This window comes from Haematobia irritans, chromosome 1, assembly GCF_050003625.1.
Source record: "Haematobia irritans isolate KBUSLIRL chromosome 1, ASM5000362v1, whole genome shotgun sequence".
Taxonomy (NCBI): Eukaryota; Metazoa; Arthropoda; class Insecta; order Diptera; family Muscidae; genus Haematobia; species Haematobia irritans.
In genome coordinates this window covers 186,910,193-186,928,280 of record NC_134397.1, presented here as the reverse complement: position 1 = coordinate 186,928,280, position 18,088 = coordinate 186,910,193, and the positions used below count along the sequence as shown (strand labels likewise).

Sequence of the window (18,088 nt, the reverse complement as noted above, 5' to 3'; positions counted from 1 at the left end):
CCTCCACCATGGATTGCGTAGAAACTTCTACTGAAGACTGTCATCCACAATCGAATTACTTGGGTTGCGGTAACTTTTGCCGATTACAAGGTATCTTAAAACTTCCTAATACCGTAATATATACCACGTAGTCCATACGTGGTATATATTTAACTTAAAATGTCCGATTAAATACGTATATATTTAAGTTTGACAAAATTTTCTATAGAAATAAAATTTTGACAAAATACAATTTTGAAGAATTGGAAATAAAATTTGGACAAAATTTTCTATAGAAATACGATCTTAACAAAATTTTCTATAGAAATAAAATTTTTACAAAATTTTCAAAAGATTTAAAATTTTGACAACATTCTCTATAGAATTAAAATTTTGAAATTTTTTATAGAAATAAAAGTTTGCCAAAATTTTCTATAGAAATAAAATTTTGACAAAATTTTCTATAGGAATAAAATTTCAACAAAATTTTCTATAGAAATAAAATTTTGACAAAATTTTCTATAGAAATAAAATTTTGCTAGATTATTTTTTCTCGAGTGGCAAGTATGATTATGAACCGATGTGGACCAATTTTTGTGTGATTGGGGATCGGCTATATATAACTATAGACCGATATGGACCAATTTTTGCATGGTTGTTAGAGACCATATACTAACACCACGTACCAAATTTCAACCGGATCGGATGAATTTTGCTCCTCTAAGAGGCTCCGGAGTTCAAATCTGGGGATCGGTTTATATGGGGGCTATATATAATTATGGACCGATATGGACCGATATGGACCAATTTTTGCATGGTTGTTAGAGACCATATACTACTACCATGTACCAAATTTCAGCCGGATCGGATGAAATTTGCTTCTCTTTGAGGCTCCGCAAGCCAAATCTGGGGATCGGTTTATATGGAGGCTATATATAATTATGGACCGCTGTGGACCAATTTTTGCATGGTTGTTAGAGACCATATACTAACGCCATGTACCAAATTTCAGCCGGATCGGATGCAATTTGCTTCTCTTAGAGCAATCGCAAGCCAAATTTGGGGGTCAGTTTATATGGGGGCTATATGTAAAAGTGGACCGATATGGCCCATTTGCAATACCATCCGACGTACATCAATAACAACTACTTGTGCCAAGTTTCAAGTCGATAGCATATTTCGTTCGGAAGTTAGCGTGATTTCAACAGACAGACGGACGGACGGACGGACGGACGGACGGATATGCTCAGATCGACTCAGAATTTCACCACGACCCAGAATATATATACCTTATGGGGTCTTAGAGCAATATTTCGATGTGTTACACACGGAATGACAAAGTTAATATACCCCCATCCTATGGTGGAGGGTATAAAAATATTCTTTATTTTAAAGAAGCCGCATCTTTGGCTCGGAATCAATCCTCAAAATCCTTCAGGGAAGGTCAAAATCTTTGGATCCAAGTAAACTTTTTTTGAGTGTGGCCATCATATCTACTTTCCACAAATCAATTTAGACAACTTAGATGAAGAGACTAGATCTCAATTGGATCGTAAGTCATGTAAGTCTAAATATGATCGGCTAACATTTTAAAGTTTGAAATTTGAATAACAATGGTTAATAAATAAGAGTATTATGGCGAAATTTGGGAAAATCGGGCGATACATATATATGGAAACTACATCTAAATCTGAACCGATTTCGATGAAATTTTATACATACTGTTAGTACAATTAGAGTAGGCCAAGTGTTTGAGTAGGTCAGGTTAGGTTAGGTTATGTGGCAGCCCGATGTATCAGGCTCATTTAAGACTATTCAGTCCATTGTGATACCACATTGGTGAACTTCTCTCTTATCACTGAGTGCTGCTCGATTCCATGTTAAGCTCAAGGGACCTCCTTTTTATAGCCGAGTCCGAACGGTGTTCCACATTGCAGTGAAACCGCTTAGAGAAGCTTTGAAACCCTCAGAAATGTCACCAACATTACTGAGGTGGGATAATACACCGCTGAAAAACTTTTTTGGTGTTCGGTCGAAGCAGGAATCGAACCCATGTCAAAAAAAACAAAAAACACTCTGTACCCAATTTCATCGACATCAGTCAATAAATGCTACAGGAATCCTGCGAACACCAAATATATGGACGGACGGACACCAAGGGCTAGTTCGATTAAGGAGGTTATTCTGAGTTGATCGGAAGATTAGAGTAAGCAAAGTTTTCGAGTAAGAGCAGGTAATAAATGAAGGTTTAATGGCCATGTTTGGCAAAATAGGGCGATGCATACATATGGGAGCTATATCTAAATATGAACCGATTTCGATGAATTTTTGTACACTTGAAGAATGGAAGCGCAATGTGACCACATTTGTCGAAATCGGGCGATACATATATATGGGAGCTATAGCTATACCTAAATCTGAAACGATTTCGATGATTTTTCGCACGTATAGTAAGTAGTTACTATAGAAGATTATATTTGGCCAACTTTGAGTGAGATCGGTTGATAACTGAGGGACTTATTTATAGCCAAATTTTGGGAAAATCAGGGGATACAGATATATGGGAGCTATATCTAAATTTGACCCGATTTTTTTCAACTTCAATAGCGTTCGTCCTTATGTCAAAAAAAAAAACACTCTGTATCCAATTTCATCGAAATCAGTCAATAAATGCGACCGGAATCCTGCAAACACCAAATAAATGGACGGACGGACACCAAGGGCTAGATCGACTTAGGAGGTTATTCTGAGTTGATCGGTATATATTTTATTGGATCTAAAATCAATATTTCTGCTAGACACAGGTTTAGGCAGATCAAAGTTATTATGCCCTGACCACTATGAGGTTTAGGATATAAAAAATAAATAAATTCAAGTTTAAACTATAATCGACTAAAAAATAATTAATTAAATTTTATTAAAAAGTAAATTTTTGATTAAAATGTTAATTAATGAAAAAGTAAGTTTTTGATCACATTAAATATTAAAGTCAGTTAAAAAAAATATTGATCATTTTTATTTAAAAAAAATATCCAACTAAAAATATTATCGAAATTTTTATTTTAGTCTAGGTTAGGTTAAAGTGGCAGCCCGATTAAGATTCAGGCTCACTTAGACTATTCAGTCCATTGTGAATTAGTCTAGAAGCAAGTACTTACCAATTGAATTAGTTACTTCTAACTGCAAATAATACATATACCCAAATTAAATTAAATCCGGCTAAACTACCCAGCAAAAACAAATTGGAAGTTCTTCCAAAGGCACTATTTTAAAAGCACTTCCAAACATGTCCTCCCAAAAATGCTCTTTATTTTATCTACTTCCAGTTCTATTAATTCAATTTTTTATAACTCGCTTTTTCACATTAAAATAAAAAAAAAAAACTTTTAATTAATTATTTGGCAAAATATCACTAAATTTTTTAATTCACATTGAAAACACTGAATTCGGATCACTCCTTAAGAAGTAATGCAAATTCAATTCAACTGCTGTTGAAGTGCTGGATATCCGTCCTATGACAAGCCCATGTTCAATTCATCGCTTCTGAGCCAATTCTGTCCCACTTCCGGATCCAAAAAGAACATTTTCACTACTTTTTTGGCGACGCTTTTTTTGTTGGGTCTTCGGTCGCTTTTTTTTGCGTTATAGTTGTTGTACAACAACCTTTTTACTAGTTTTTACTATAATTTAGTTTTTTAATTTAAAAAAAAAATAAAATATTATAATTAAAAAATACTACACACAAAAAATTTTTTTCTGATTCAATCACGAAATAATTGATACAATTAATTTTTAATTGAAATGTCTTCAATCACAGAAATGATAGTATCAATTAAAAAATTAATTGAAGGTCAATTAAAAAGTTAATTGATCCAATTAAAAAATTAATTGATACTATTATTTTTGTGATTGATTTTTGTTTCAATTAAAAAATTTGTTGAATCAATTAAATTTTTAATTGAATATTTTTTAAAACTCAATTAAAATTTTAATTGGAAAAATTTTCGTGAAATTTTTTTGTATGTATAGGGATGATTTTATCTTATAGAGAGGAATGTAAGCACAAATTATTCCCAATCAAAAATTTGATTGAAATTGAAAACTTTTTCAATTAAAAAATTAATTGATACTATTAACTTTTTAACCAAAGAAGAGTTAAAGAACAGCTGATCAATTTTTTTTTTAATTTTTTCTTACAAATTAAAAATTGTTTTGAAACTATGAATTTTTGAATCAAACTAAAAAGGATTAAAAATAGTTATAAAAAGCGATTGAAATATAGTATAGCGATTAAAAATAGTTTCGTTTTTAATTAAAAAAATAATTGAATTTTCCAATCAATATCAATTAAAAATTTAATTGAATCAATTAAAAAATTTATTGATATTTGCTAATGAAAATTTTTCATTAAGTATTTTTTCATGCTCAATTAAAACTGTGATTGATATTATCATTTTCGTGATTGAAGACGTTTCAATTAAAAAATTAATTGGATCAATTAATTTTGCGATTGAATCTGATAAATTTTTTTGTGTGAGGGGCTATATAATAAGAGTAGTAGTGCTAATTTTTTTCGCGATAAATTCTTAAAGATTTGAAAAAGTCTCTTTAGAAACCAAGCCTATTTTATATTTGTTTAAATGAATTTTTCACTGAGCAGAATCAGGGAGAATTAATTAAAAAAAAACTTCTAAATGTAATAATTGTTTGGACTACAAATTGCGATATGTATACACTATATATCTAATATATAATATATCTTAGATATTTCAAATTAAAATGTTGATTGAAGTTGAAAAAGTAATCAATTAAATTATTAAATGATAATATTAAATTTTTATAAAACAAAAAATTAAACATTATTATTGAAATTACATATTATTATTATTGCATGGATATCAGGCTAACATAAAAATAAACAAAATATTTATAAATAATTAGTTTCATACTATTCTTTGGTTCATAAAATTTTGACTCATCTAAAGAAAATTCCAGCAATAATTATAGTCGAAAAACCCATAAGAAATTATAAAGAAACATCAAAAGGAAAAATAATTATTAATTTAGAAACAATAAATTATTGATTGCCTCGATTGAGATATCAATTGAGTTATTAAACCAACATTAATTACACACAAAAAATTTTTTCTCTGATTCAATCACCAAATTAATTGATCCAATTAATTTTTTAATTGAAATGTCTTCAATCACGAAAATGATAGTATCAATCACAGTTTTAATTGGGCATAGAAAAAATTCTTGATTAAAAAATTAATTGATTTTTTCAGCAAAATTCAATTAATTTTTTAATTGATTCAATTAAAAATTTAATTGATGTTGATTGCAAAACGCAATTAATTTATTAATTAAAAAGGGTAACTATTTTTAATTACTTAGTTAGATTGGCTTAGAGTTTTTATTTGGATTAACAAATGATTGTTTGAAATACATTTTTAATTAAAAATTTAAAAAAAATCAGCACTTTTTTTAACTGAATTAGTCTTCCGAACTTGATTAAAAAGTTAATTGTATCAATTAATTTTTTAATTAAACATTTTAAAAATTTCAATCATTGACTTAATTAACTTAATGTTTCTATCATGATTAAAAAGTTAATTGTATCAATGAATTTATTAATTGAAAAAATTGTCAACTTCAATTAACTTTTTAATTGGAAATATTTTGGTGATATTTTTTTCTGTGTACATTTAAATGTATCAATTACCAAATTAATTGAAAATTGGAAGTTCTTCCAAAATATTTACAATTAAAAAGTTGATTGATGTTGAACATTTTTTCCAATGAATAAATTAAATGATACAATTAACTTTTTAATCCAGGCGGAAACATTAAGTTAATTAAGTCAATGATTGAAATTTTTAAAATTTTTAATTAAAAAATTAATTGATACAATTCACTTTTTAATCAAACGCGGAAGCCATTTAAACAAAAAGTGATCGTTTTCTTTTTAATTTTTAAATAAAAATTTATTTCAAAAAATCCTTTTTTAATCAAACTAAAAACACTAAGTCAATTAAGAAAGTAAATGAAAATAGTTACATTTTTAATTAAAAATTATTAAGTTTTGCATTTAACTTCAATTAAATCTTTAATTGAATCAATTAAAAAATTAATTGAAATTCGCTAATGAAATCAATTAATTTTTTTTTAATTAAAACTATGATTGATACTATCATTTTTGTGATTGAAGACATTTCAATTAAAAAATTAATAAGGTCAATTAATTTCGTGATTGAATCAGATTTGTTTTTGTGTAATTACTACCTTTATAGTACTATAATCAATTAAAAAATTAATTGGATCAGTTAATTTCGGGACTTAATGAGATTTTGTTTTTGTGTATTAAAAACTAAACAAACTATTCGTCAAAATGGCATATATCACCTATAAGTTATCAAAATTATTGACAATACAACACAGAAAAAAATTTCACGATATTTTTTCCAATTAAAGTCTTAATTGAGTTTTAAAAAATATTCAATTAAAAATCTAATTAATTCAACAAATTTTTTAATTGGAACAAAAATAAATAGTATCTATAAATTTTTTAATTGGATCAATTAATTTTTTAATTGATACTATCATTTCAGTGATTGAAGACATTTCAATTAAAAAATTAATTGGATCAATTAATTTCGAAATTGAACCAGAAATTTGTTTGTTTGTGTGAAGCTTCAAATATGTTTCCAAGTCCCAGTTTCAGGTCATCTGATTTACCGTATAGTAATCATCAATCATACATATATATATATATATAAAGAATTTATGTACACAGAAAAAAATTTTACGAAAATTTTTCCAATTAAAATCTTAATTGAGTTTTAAACAATATTCACTTAAAAATTTACTTGATTTAACAAATTTTTTAATTGGAATAAAAATCAATCACACAAATTAATAGTATCAATTAAGTTTTTAATTGGATCAATTAATTTTTTAATTGACTGGCAATTAATTTTTGAATTGATACCATCATTTTTCATTTGATCAATTAATTTTTTTATACTATCATTTCTGTGATTGAAGACATTTTAATTAAAAAAATTAATTGTATCAATTAATTTCGTGATTGAATCAGAAAAATATTTTTTCGTGTGTAGAATAAATAATTATTATTTAACACATCAAAGTTCTCCTGCACAGAAAAAAATTTCACGGAAATTTTTCCAATTAAACTCTTAATTGAGTTTTCAAAAATATTCAATTAAAAATTTAATTAATTCAACAAATGTTTTAATTGGAACAAAAATCAATCACAAAAATAAATAGTATCTATTAATTTTTTAATTGACTGTCAATTAATTTTTTAATTGATACTATCATTTCTGTGGTTGAAGACATTTCAATTAAAAAATTAATTGTATCATTTAATTTCGTGATTGAACCAGATTTTTTTTGTGTGTAAAGCTTCAAATACGTTTCGAAGTCACATTCAAGTTTCTTGTCATCTGGTTTACCGTACAGTAATCATCAATCATACAGATATATTAAATAATTTATGTACAATAAATAATTATTATTTAACACATCAAAGTTATCCTGCAAGCCCTGGGGTCTTTGTTCAAGGTTAGGGATTATTTTAAAATTAGACTATACTATTTGCATTTTTGATTCTTAAATATTTAATTTATCAATTTTTTAGTTAAATTGTGCTGCAAATTGATAACAATTCCATCCAAAAAAATATTATCTTAATTAAAAAAAAAATATAATACAAAATCTGGTAATTTTAAAAATATGAACAAATTAAAAATTTATAAAAAAAACGATTCAAATCATTGTAGGCTATTGTTAGTGTAGATTGCAAACCGATTATATTTAGTTAAATTGCATGGTATGAGCGATATGTCTAATGATTGATGAGTGGTGGAAAAAAATAAATCGTGGTGGAAATGGAGATAATGGTGAAGGTGCATGGCTTGGTTGTTGGTGGTGAGGTGATGTGATATTTGCTAGTTTTATGTGCAATTTTTTATAAGTGGTAGTAAGTGTGGCGTTGATAGTGATAATTATTATGCATTGCATTTATCCAAGAGCAGAAGAAAATCATTTTGCGTAGGTGATTATTATTAATAAAAATTATTGTAATTTTGTTTTTTTTTTTTTTTTTAATTGCAGTTAATTTAATTAAGGTAAGTAATAAGTGGCAGAGCATTGATTTTATACTCATCAGATGGAAAACAAATTTACAATATACAACAAAAAAAAAGTTAAAATATATTTATATAGATATAATTGCAGAGATTTAATTGAATTAAGATGATTTTTTTGTTTATTTGATGTAGTTTTTTCTTGTGATAATCACCTCACTTATTAGGGGTTCCGCTAAATGATTATCGGTGACTCGGGTCATAACCGTTTCCGTAAATGTCGACTTGGTTATGGTTTCGGTAATACGACCCAATTCGGTGGGAGCTGCTGGGAACATAGGCATATCGGGAACAGGCTTATTGACGGTAACAGTGACACCAGCCACACCCACTTCATTTGGTCGGGCCACATGCACCTGATGTTGAGATCCACCACTAAGGAAATGTGCCGGTATCATTGCTTGAAAATCTTCACTTGTCAAAGGCCTTAAAGGTGCTGGCTGTTGATGGCAATTTTGTTTGTGGCGGGTGGGGAGAAGGGCAAGGTAGATGTTATAGATTTCGAATTTCAGAACAATGATTTGTGAATACCAAAAAGTATTTGCGTTGATTTGTATTTATGTTCGGAATTTTTTGTTTTGTTTTGTTTTGTTTTAGGAAAATCAAAGATGAGCAGGTTTGTTGTTTTTTGTTTTGCGATTATTTTGTTAAATATTATCGGGTAGATGGTAGGGGAGATTTGCGTTTTATTTAATGTTGGTTAAAATGGCAAATTTGGTTTTTTTGTTTTGTTTTGTTTGGTGTTAATCATTCAATACATAAATTATACATATATTGAAAAAAAAGGAAAGAGAGAGAAAAAAAGAGAAAATCATTTTTTTTTTTGTTTTGTTTATGTTTAAATAAAGTTAATTGTTGTTGGTCAATTTTTGTTGTTGTTGTATCTCTTGTTTCTTTTTGCAATACACTTAAATTTAAAACATTATGCAAAATGTACGCAACAAAAAAAAAAGCCATATTTGTGTGTGCATAAGTTATTCAATTTCGTCTAATTAAATAATTGTGTAATTTGCAATATCCTGATGATTATCGAGAACTCAAACAAATAAAAAATGTCAAGAAACAAAAAATTAAGCCAATCACGATTAAGCCAATTCGATGAGGTCAATTAATTATAATAATTACATACATAGGGTTTATTGGAATTATGAAACTTACGGATCAGTGATGCACAACGCGTTGGAATGGAAGACATCAGCATTAAAAAAAAAAATTAAAAAAAACTACGAATGTAAAAAAATAACCTAGAAGGAATTAATAGGTATACTCTAACTAAGGATACATAGTAATTATTATTGCGACACCTCGGATTCGAATTTAAGTAATTTTTATATAAGAGAAATAAAATTTTTTATAGAAATAAAATTTTGCAAAAATTTTCTATAAAATAAAATTGTGCAAAAATTTTCTATAGAAATAAAATTGTGCACAAATTTTCTATAGAAATAAAATTTTGCAAAAATTTTCTATGGAAAAAAAATTGCACACATTTTCTGTAGAAATAAAATTTTGACAAAATTTTCTGTAGAAATAAAATTTTGACAAAATTTTCTATAGAAATAAAATTTTGATATAATGTTCTATAGCAATAAAATGTTGACAAAATTTTCTAGAGAAATCAAATGTTGACAAAATTTTCTATAGAAATAAAAAGTTGACACAATTTTCTATAGAAATAAAATTTTCATAAAAACTTCTATAGAAATAAAATTTTGCTAAAATTTTCTATAGAAATAAAATTTTGACAAAATTTTCCTTAAAAAAAACTTTATAGCGAAATAAAGTTTTGACACGATTGTCTATAAAATTTTTGACAAAATTTTTTATTGAAATAAAATGTTGACACAATTTTATAGAGAAATAAAATTTTGACAAAATTTTCTGTAGAAATACAATTTTGCAAAAATTTTCTATGGAAAAAAAATTGCACACATTTTCTACAGAAATAAAATTTTGACAAAATTTTCTATAGAAATAAAATTTTGACAAAATTTTCTATAGAAATAAAATTTTAACAAAATTTTCTATAGAAATAAAACTTTGACATAATTTTCTATAGCAATAAAATGTGGACAAATATTTCTAGAGAAATAAAAGTTTGATAAAATTTTCCTTAAAAAAATTACAAAATTTTATAGCGAAATAAAGTTTTGACAAGATTGTCTATAGGAATAAAATTTTGACAAAATTTTTTATAGAAATAAAATGTTGACAAAATTTTATAGAGCAATAAAATTTTGCAAAAATTTTCTATAGAAATAAAATTGTGCAAAGATTTTCTATAGAAATAAAATTTTGCAAAAATTTTCTATGGAAAAAAATTGCACACATTTTCTATAGAAATACAATTTTGACAAAATTTTCTATAGAAATAAAATTTGGACATAATTTTCTATAGCAATAAAATGTTGACAAAATTTTCTATAGAAATAAAATTTTAACAAAATTTTCTATAGAAATAAAATTTTGACATAATTTTCTATAGCAATAAAATGTGGACAAATATTTCTAGAGAAATAAAAGTTTGATAAAATTTTCCTTAAAAAAATTACAAAATTTTATAGCGAAATAAAGTTTTGACAAGATTGTCTATAGGAATAAAATTTTGACAAAATTTTTTATAGAAATAAAATGTTGACAAAATTTTATAGAGCAATAAAATTTTGCAAAAATTTTCTATAGAAATAAAATTGTGCAAAGATTTTCTATAGAAATAAAATTTTCTATGGAAAAAAATTGCACACATTTTCTATAGAAATACAATTTTGACAAAATTTTCTATAGAAATAAAATTTGGACATAATTTTCTATAGCAATAAAATGTTGACAAAATTTGCTATAGAAATAAAATTTTGACAAAATTGTCTATAGAAATACAATTTTGACAAAATTTTCTATAGAAATAAAATTTTAACATAATTTTCTATTTCTAGAGAAATAAAAGTGTGACAAATTTTTCCTTAAAAAAATTACAAAATTTTATAGCGAAATAAAGTTTTGACAAGATTGTCTATAGAAATAAAATTTTGACAAAATTTTCTATAGAAAAAAAATTTTGACAAAATTTTCTATAGAAATAAAATTTTGACATAATTTTCTATAGCAATAAAATGTGGACAAAATTTTCTAGAGAAATAAAAGTTTGACAAAATTTTCCTTAAAAAAATTACAAAATTTTAAAGCGAAATAAAGTTTTGACAAGATTGTCTATAGGAATAAAATTTTGACAAAATTTTTTATAGAAATAAAATGTTGACAAAATTGTCTAGACATAAAATTTTGACAAAATTTTCTATAGAAATAAAATTTTGCAAAAATTTTCTATAGAAATAAAATTGTGCAAAGATTTTCTATAGAAATAAAATTTGGCAAAAATTTTTTATGGAAAAAAATTGCACACATTTTCTATAGAAATAAAATTTTGACAAAATTTTCTATAGAAAAAAAAATTTTGACAAAATTTTCTATAGAAATAAAATTTTGACAACATTTTCTATAGAAATAAAATTTGGACATAATTTTCTATAGCAATAAAATGTTGACAAAATTTTCTAGAGAAATAAAATTTTGACAAAATTTTCCTTAAAAAAATGTACAAAATTTTATAGCGAAATAAAGGTCTGACAAAATTGTCTACAGGAATTCAATTTTGACAAAATTTTCTATAGAAATAAATTTTTGACAAAATTTTCTATAGAAATATATTTTTCACAAAATTTTCTATAGAAATAAAATGTTGAAAACATTTTCTATTAAAATAAAATGTTGAAAACATTTTCTATCAAAATAAAATGTTGACAAAATTTTCTATAGAAATAAAATTTTTAAATAATTTTCTATCAAAATAAAATTTTAACAAAATTTTCTATAGAAATAAAATGTTGACAAAATTTTCTATAGAAATAACATTTTGACAAAATCTTCCATAGAAATAAAATTTTGAGAAAATTTTTTATAGAAATTAAATTAATTATAATAATTACACACATAGGCTTTATTGGAATTATTAAATTTTCTATCGAAATAAAATTTTGCAAAAATTTTTTATCGAAAAAAAAATTGCACACATTTTCTATAGAAATAAAATTTTGACAAAACTATTAGAGTAAAGGTAAGCTACACTTGTAGTTTAGTCAATGCATGGTTTAGCGCTGAAATCAAAAACAACAATAACATTTTCTATAAAAATATACTTTTGCAAAAATTTTCTACAGAAATAAAATTTTGCAAAAATTTTCTATAGAAATAAAATTTTGACAAAATTTCTATAGAAATAAAATTTTGACAAAATTTCTATAGAAATAAAATTTTGATAACATTTTCTATCGAAATGAAATGTTGACCAAAATGTCTATAGAAATAAAATTTTGACAAAATTTTCTATAGAAATAAAATTTGGACAAAATTTACTGTAGAAATAAAATGTTTACAAAATTTGCTATTGAAATAAAATTTTGAGGAAATTTTCTATAGAAATAAAATTTTGCTAAAATTTTCTATAGAAATAAAATTTTGCAAAAATTTTCTATAGAAATAAAATTTCGCTAAAATTTTCTATAGAAATAAAATTTTGACAAAATTTTCTATAGAAATAAAATTTTGGCAAAATTTTCCTTAAAAAAATGTACAAAATTTTATAGCGAAATAAAGTTTTGACAGGATTGTCTATAGGAATTTTCCTTAAAAAAATGTACAAAATTTTATAGCGAAATAAAGTTTTGACAGGATTGTCTATAGGAATAAAATTTTCAAAAATTTTCTATAGAAATAACATTTAGACAACATTTTCTATAGAAATAAAATTTTCAAAAATATAGAAATAAAAATTTTACAAAACGGAAAAGAAAATGCTTGCAACTTTGTTAAGCAACGCCGACTATCAAAAACCTTTTTTCGGGAGGTTCAAGTGTAATCCACTTTGGGTTGAGTGAGTTACCCGAGTTTATGCAAGTAGAGGATGCTGATGAGGAAGGTGGTAATTCCGAAATAGCTGTGCATTAATTTTTTGCAAAAATTTTCTATAGAAATAAAATGTTGACAAAATTTTTCTATAGAAATAAAATGTTGATACAATTTTCTGTAGAAATGAAATTTTGACAAAATTTTCTATAGAACTAAAATTTTGCAAAAATTTTCTATAGAAATAAAATTTTGCTAAAATTTTCCATTGAAATAAAATGTTTAAAAAAATTTCTATAGAAATAAAATTTTGACAAAATTTTCTAAAGAAATAAAATTTTGCTAAAATTTTCTATAGAAATAAAATTTTGCAAAAATTTTCGATAGAAATAAAATTTTGAAAAAATTTTCGATAGAAATAAAATTTTACAGAGAAATAAAATTTTGACAAAATTGTCTATAGAAATAAAATTTTGACAAAAATTTTCTATAGATATAAAATTTTACAAAAGTTTTCTATAGAAATAAAATTTTGACAAAATTTTCTATAGAAATAAAATTTTGACAAAATTTTCTATAGAAATAAAATTTTGACAAAATTTTCTATAGAGATAAAATTTTGACAAAATTTTCTGTAGCAATAAAATGTTGACAAAATTTTTTATAGAAATAAAATTTTGACAAACATTTTTATAGAAATAAAATTTTGCAAAAATTTTCTATAGAAATTAAATTTTTACAAAATTTTCGATAGAAATAAAATTATTTGTAGAGTTTGTAAGGCTTCATGTTGTAGTAAAACAAAATAAAATCTTAGTTTTTTTATAGTGTTTCACAAAATTGTCTCTAGAAATAAAATGTTGACAAAGTTGTCTATAAAAATAAAACTTTGACAAAATATTATAGAGAAATAAAATTTTGACAAAATTTTCTACAGAAATAAAATTTTCACAAAATTTTCTACAGAAATAAAATTTTGACAAAATTTTCTATAGAAATAAAATTTTGACAAATTTTTCTATAGAAATAAAAGTTTGACAAATTTTTCTATAGAATAATATTTTGACAAAATTTTTTATAGAAATAAAATTTTGACAACATTTCCTTTAGAAATAAAATTTTGACAACATTTTCTTTAGAATTAAATTTTGACAACATTTTCTTTAGAAATTAAATTTTGGCAAAATTTCCTTTAGAAATAAAATTTTGACACAATTTTCTATAGAAATAAAATTTTTACAAAATTTTCTAGAGAAATAAAATGTTGACAAAATTTTCTATAGAAGTAAAATTTTGCATAAATTTTCTAAAGAAATAACATTTTGCAACAATTTCTATAGAAATAAAATTTTTACAAAATTTTCGATAGAAGTAAAATTTTTAGAAAAATTTTTATAGAAATAAAATGTTGACAAAATTTTCTGTAGAAATAAAATTTTGACAAAATAGTTGACAATTAATAATTTTGGAAAAATCATAAACAATTGATATGAATACAACCTAAATTTGTTTTAAGATAAGTTGTACGATTTATCTCATATCATTTCGATATCTTTTAGTTTAATATTTTAATGGATTATTGACCGATGCCAACGCCACAGGAGGAAAAATATAGTGTCAGCCGCCGCCGACAAAATTGGCTCAACTACATTCTCTGCTCTATATATTGGGCTGGAACACTTTAGAGAATATTCCATAGCTTACAATGGGCTAATTGTGCACATTTAATATCAAAACATAATTTACGCTTTGCTAAAAGTCTATCGCTAAATCTCCAACTAAACGTTGTACATCACTCATCATGTCACCGTAGTAATTTAGTAAATAATATAAAATGAAATAAAAATATAAATGTTCACTTAAAATAATTATTCTGGGAATGAGTCATTCGAAAAAATAAAGAAAATTAAATTAAATTAAAATCTGGATATAAAACCAAAACACAAATAGTATTAAAAAGTGTAATATTTTTGTATTAAAATTGTTTAATATCAGACATCAATAGGTTTATTAAGTATTAAAATTATATTAAAGACACGCAGACACATACACGCAAAGCTGTCATTGCAATTATTATAATTATTATTAGTATTGTTTGTGTATGTATGTTCATTTGTCTATCTGTATTATGCATGATGTACAAATTGTCAATTAAACAAACGAGTTGTAACAATGCTCACTGTTACACATATGCATATGTGTAACAGTGAGCTCTCTCTCTCTCTCACACCCATAGAGTACATGACATTTGTTTCGTACTCAACATGTGCTATTATTTAAATGCAAAAAGAAAAATATTTAATTTAAATAATTGTGGCAACCGGATGTTATTATAAAAATGAAAAAGGATATACATAAACAAACAAACATATAAGGGCACACACATACCAGTCACACACAAAGTAATAACAAACACATGCAAATGGTTGGTCATAGTGGGAGGGGGCACATATCATCCAAACCAGAAACACAAACAAACAAACGTATGAACGAATGAGTTGTTGTTGAAGAAAATCTCAACCCACTGGACAAAGGACATGTTGTTAAAGGACACACATGTGATACTCTCACAAATAACGAAAAAGCCACCCACGCTACAGTAACATACAAGCCTGGGAATTTGGAACAGTTATTATAATCAAAATTTCTTTACACATAGAAAAATGTTTGGCAAATACAGAAAAAACCAAAATGACAATAATTCATAATGAAAATAAACGTTTGTAGCACCCTCTTATATTTTTTTTTAATTTTTAAATTCTTTGTTCGAAATATTTAATTTATTGAATTTAATTCAAAATTTTAAAGTTTTGCGATTTATATTTCAGTGTAGATACATGCTCTGAAATTGCATTGCTTTTCTGCTGAAAAGCTTTAATTTTGTCATAGCACATAGGATATTTTGCAAGTAAAAATGGAAATTGTACTCATGGTTGTGTGTAACAAACAGTTATTGTTGTTTTTCCGTTTGAAAGTTTTGTCATTGCTCTTAGTTGGTTAGACAAATGTCATGTTTTCATAGCTACTCAATGTTATTAGAATTTTTAAATTATATTCATATTTTCAATCAAACATACATTTTATTTGAATTATATCTAGAGTGATAAAAAAACCGGGTTTTTTGAAAGTCCAAAACCGGTGGACGAAATTTTTTGAAATAAATAAACAGCACACACGGTTATACCGGTTTTCATAAAATGCGTAATTTATGTAAAATCTAATTTTATTATTACAAAAGATATATAACAGGTTGGCTGATAAGTCCACGGTCTGGCACATAGATGGCGTCGCTAGTATTAAATGCATATTATTTGTATATAGTACCAACCTTCCACCTTGGTGCATTGGTTAGCATGCCCGCCTTGCATACACAAGGTCGTGGGTTCGATTCCTGCTTCGACCGAACACCAACAAGTTTTTCAGCGGTGGACTATCCCACCTCAGTAATGCTGGTGACATTTCTGAGGGTTTCAAAGCTTCTCTAAGAGGTTTCACTGGAATGTGGAACGCCGTTCTACTCTCTGTGCAAAACCTAAAGCAAATTAGGACAAAACTCTGGCTTCTGGGGACATATAAGTGCATATCGGGCGAGATATATATGGGAGCTATATCTAAATCTGAACTGATTTCAATCTAATTCGGCACACTCTACGACACTATCACTTGCACTCCTTGCGCAAACTTTAAAGTAAATCGGGCTGAAATTCTGGCTTCTGGGGCCATATTAGTAGATATCGGGCGAAAGATCTAACAGGTTGGCTGACACATAGATGGCGTCGCTAGTATTAAATGCATATTATTTTTATATAGTACCAACCTTCAAATGATACTGTTTTCTGAAGGGAAAAAATACGGTGGAAGCAAAAACTTGGCTTGATAATGAGTTTCCGGACTCTGCCCCAGGGAAATCAACAATAATTGATTGGTATGGCAAATTCAAGCGTGGTAAAATGAGCACGGAGGACGGTGAACGCTGTGGACGCCCGAAAGAGGTGGTTACCGACGAAAACATCAAAAAATCCGCAAAATTATTTTGAATGACCGTAAAATGAAGTTGATCGAGATAGCAGAGGCCTTAAAGATATCAAAGGAACGTGTTGGTCATATCATTCATCAATATTTGGATATGCGGAAGCTCTGTGCAAAATGGGTGCCGCGCGAGCTCACATTTGACCAAAAACAACAACGTGTTGATGATTCTGAGCGGTGTTTGCAGCTGTTAACTCGTAATACACCCGAGTTTTTCCGTCGATATGTGACAATGGGTGAAACATGGCTCCACCACTACACTCCTGAGTCCAATCGACCGGCGAACCGTCTCCGAAGCGTGGAAAGACTCAAAAGTCCGCTGGCGAAGAAATAATCTCGGTTTTTTGGGATGCACATGGAATAATTTTTATCGATTATCTTGAGAAGGAAAACACCATCAACAGTGACTATTATATGGCTTTATTGGAGCGTTTGAAGGTCGAAATCGCGGCAAAACAGCCCCGTATGAAGATGAAAAAAGTGTTGTTCCACCAAGACAACGCACCGTGCCACAAGTCATTGAGAACGATGGCAAAAATTCATGAATTGGGCTTCGAATTGCTTCCCCACGCACCGTATTCTCCACATCTGGTCCCCAGCGACTTTTTCTTGTTCTCAGACCTCAAAAGGATGCTCGCAGGGAAAAAATTTGGCTGCAATGAAGAGGTGATCGCCGAAACTGATGCCTATTTTGAGGCAAAACCGAAGGAGTACTACCAAAATGGTATCAAAAAATTGGAAGGTCGTTATAATCGTTGTATCGCTCTTGAAGGGAACTATGTTGAATAATAGAAACGAATTTTGACAAAAAAAAAATGTGCTTTTCTTTGGTCCACATCGGTCCACAATTATATATAGCCCCCATATAAACCGATCCCCAGTTTTGACCTCCGAAGCCTCTTAGAGGAGCAAAATTCATCCGATCCGGTTGAAATTTGCTACATGGTGTTAGTATATGGTCTCTAACAACCATGCAAGAATTGGTCCATATCGGTCCATAATTATATATA

At 26.6% G+C, this 18,088-nt stretch overlaps 1 protein-coding gene across 12 annotated transcripts in view; it reads right to left on the bottom strand.

Moving 5' to 3' along the window:
• The window catches only part of scrib (scribble planar cell polarity protein), a 712,308-nt gene that overhangs the window by 334,326 nt on the left and 359,894 nt on the right, over window positions 1-18,088 (bottom strand). For 11 of the 12 annotated variants that reach the window (XM_075292328.1, XM_075292330.1, XM_075292336.1 and 8 more), the window contains one exon: window positions 8,306-8,590. The exons of the other annotated variant lie outside the window; for it this stretch is intronic. In XM_075292328.1, the coding sequence (XP_075148443.1) occupies window positions 8,306-8,590 (285 nt within the window). The remainder of the gene's footprint in view (window positions 1-8,305; window positions 8,591-18,088) is intronic. 12 annotated transcript variants of the gene reach the window in all.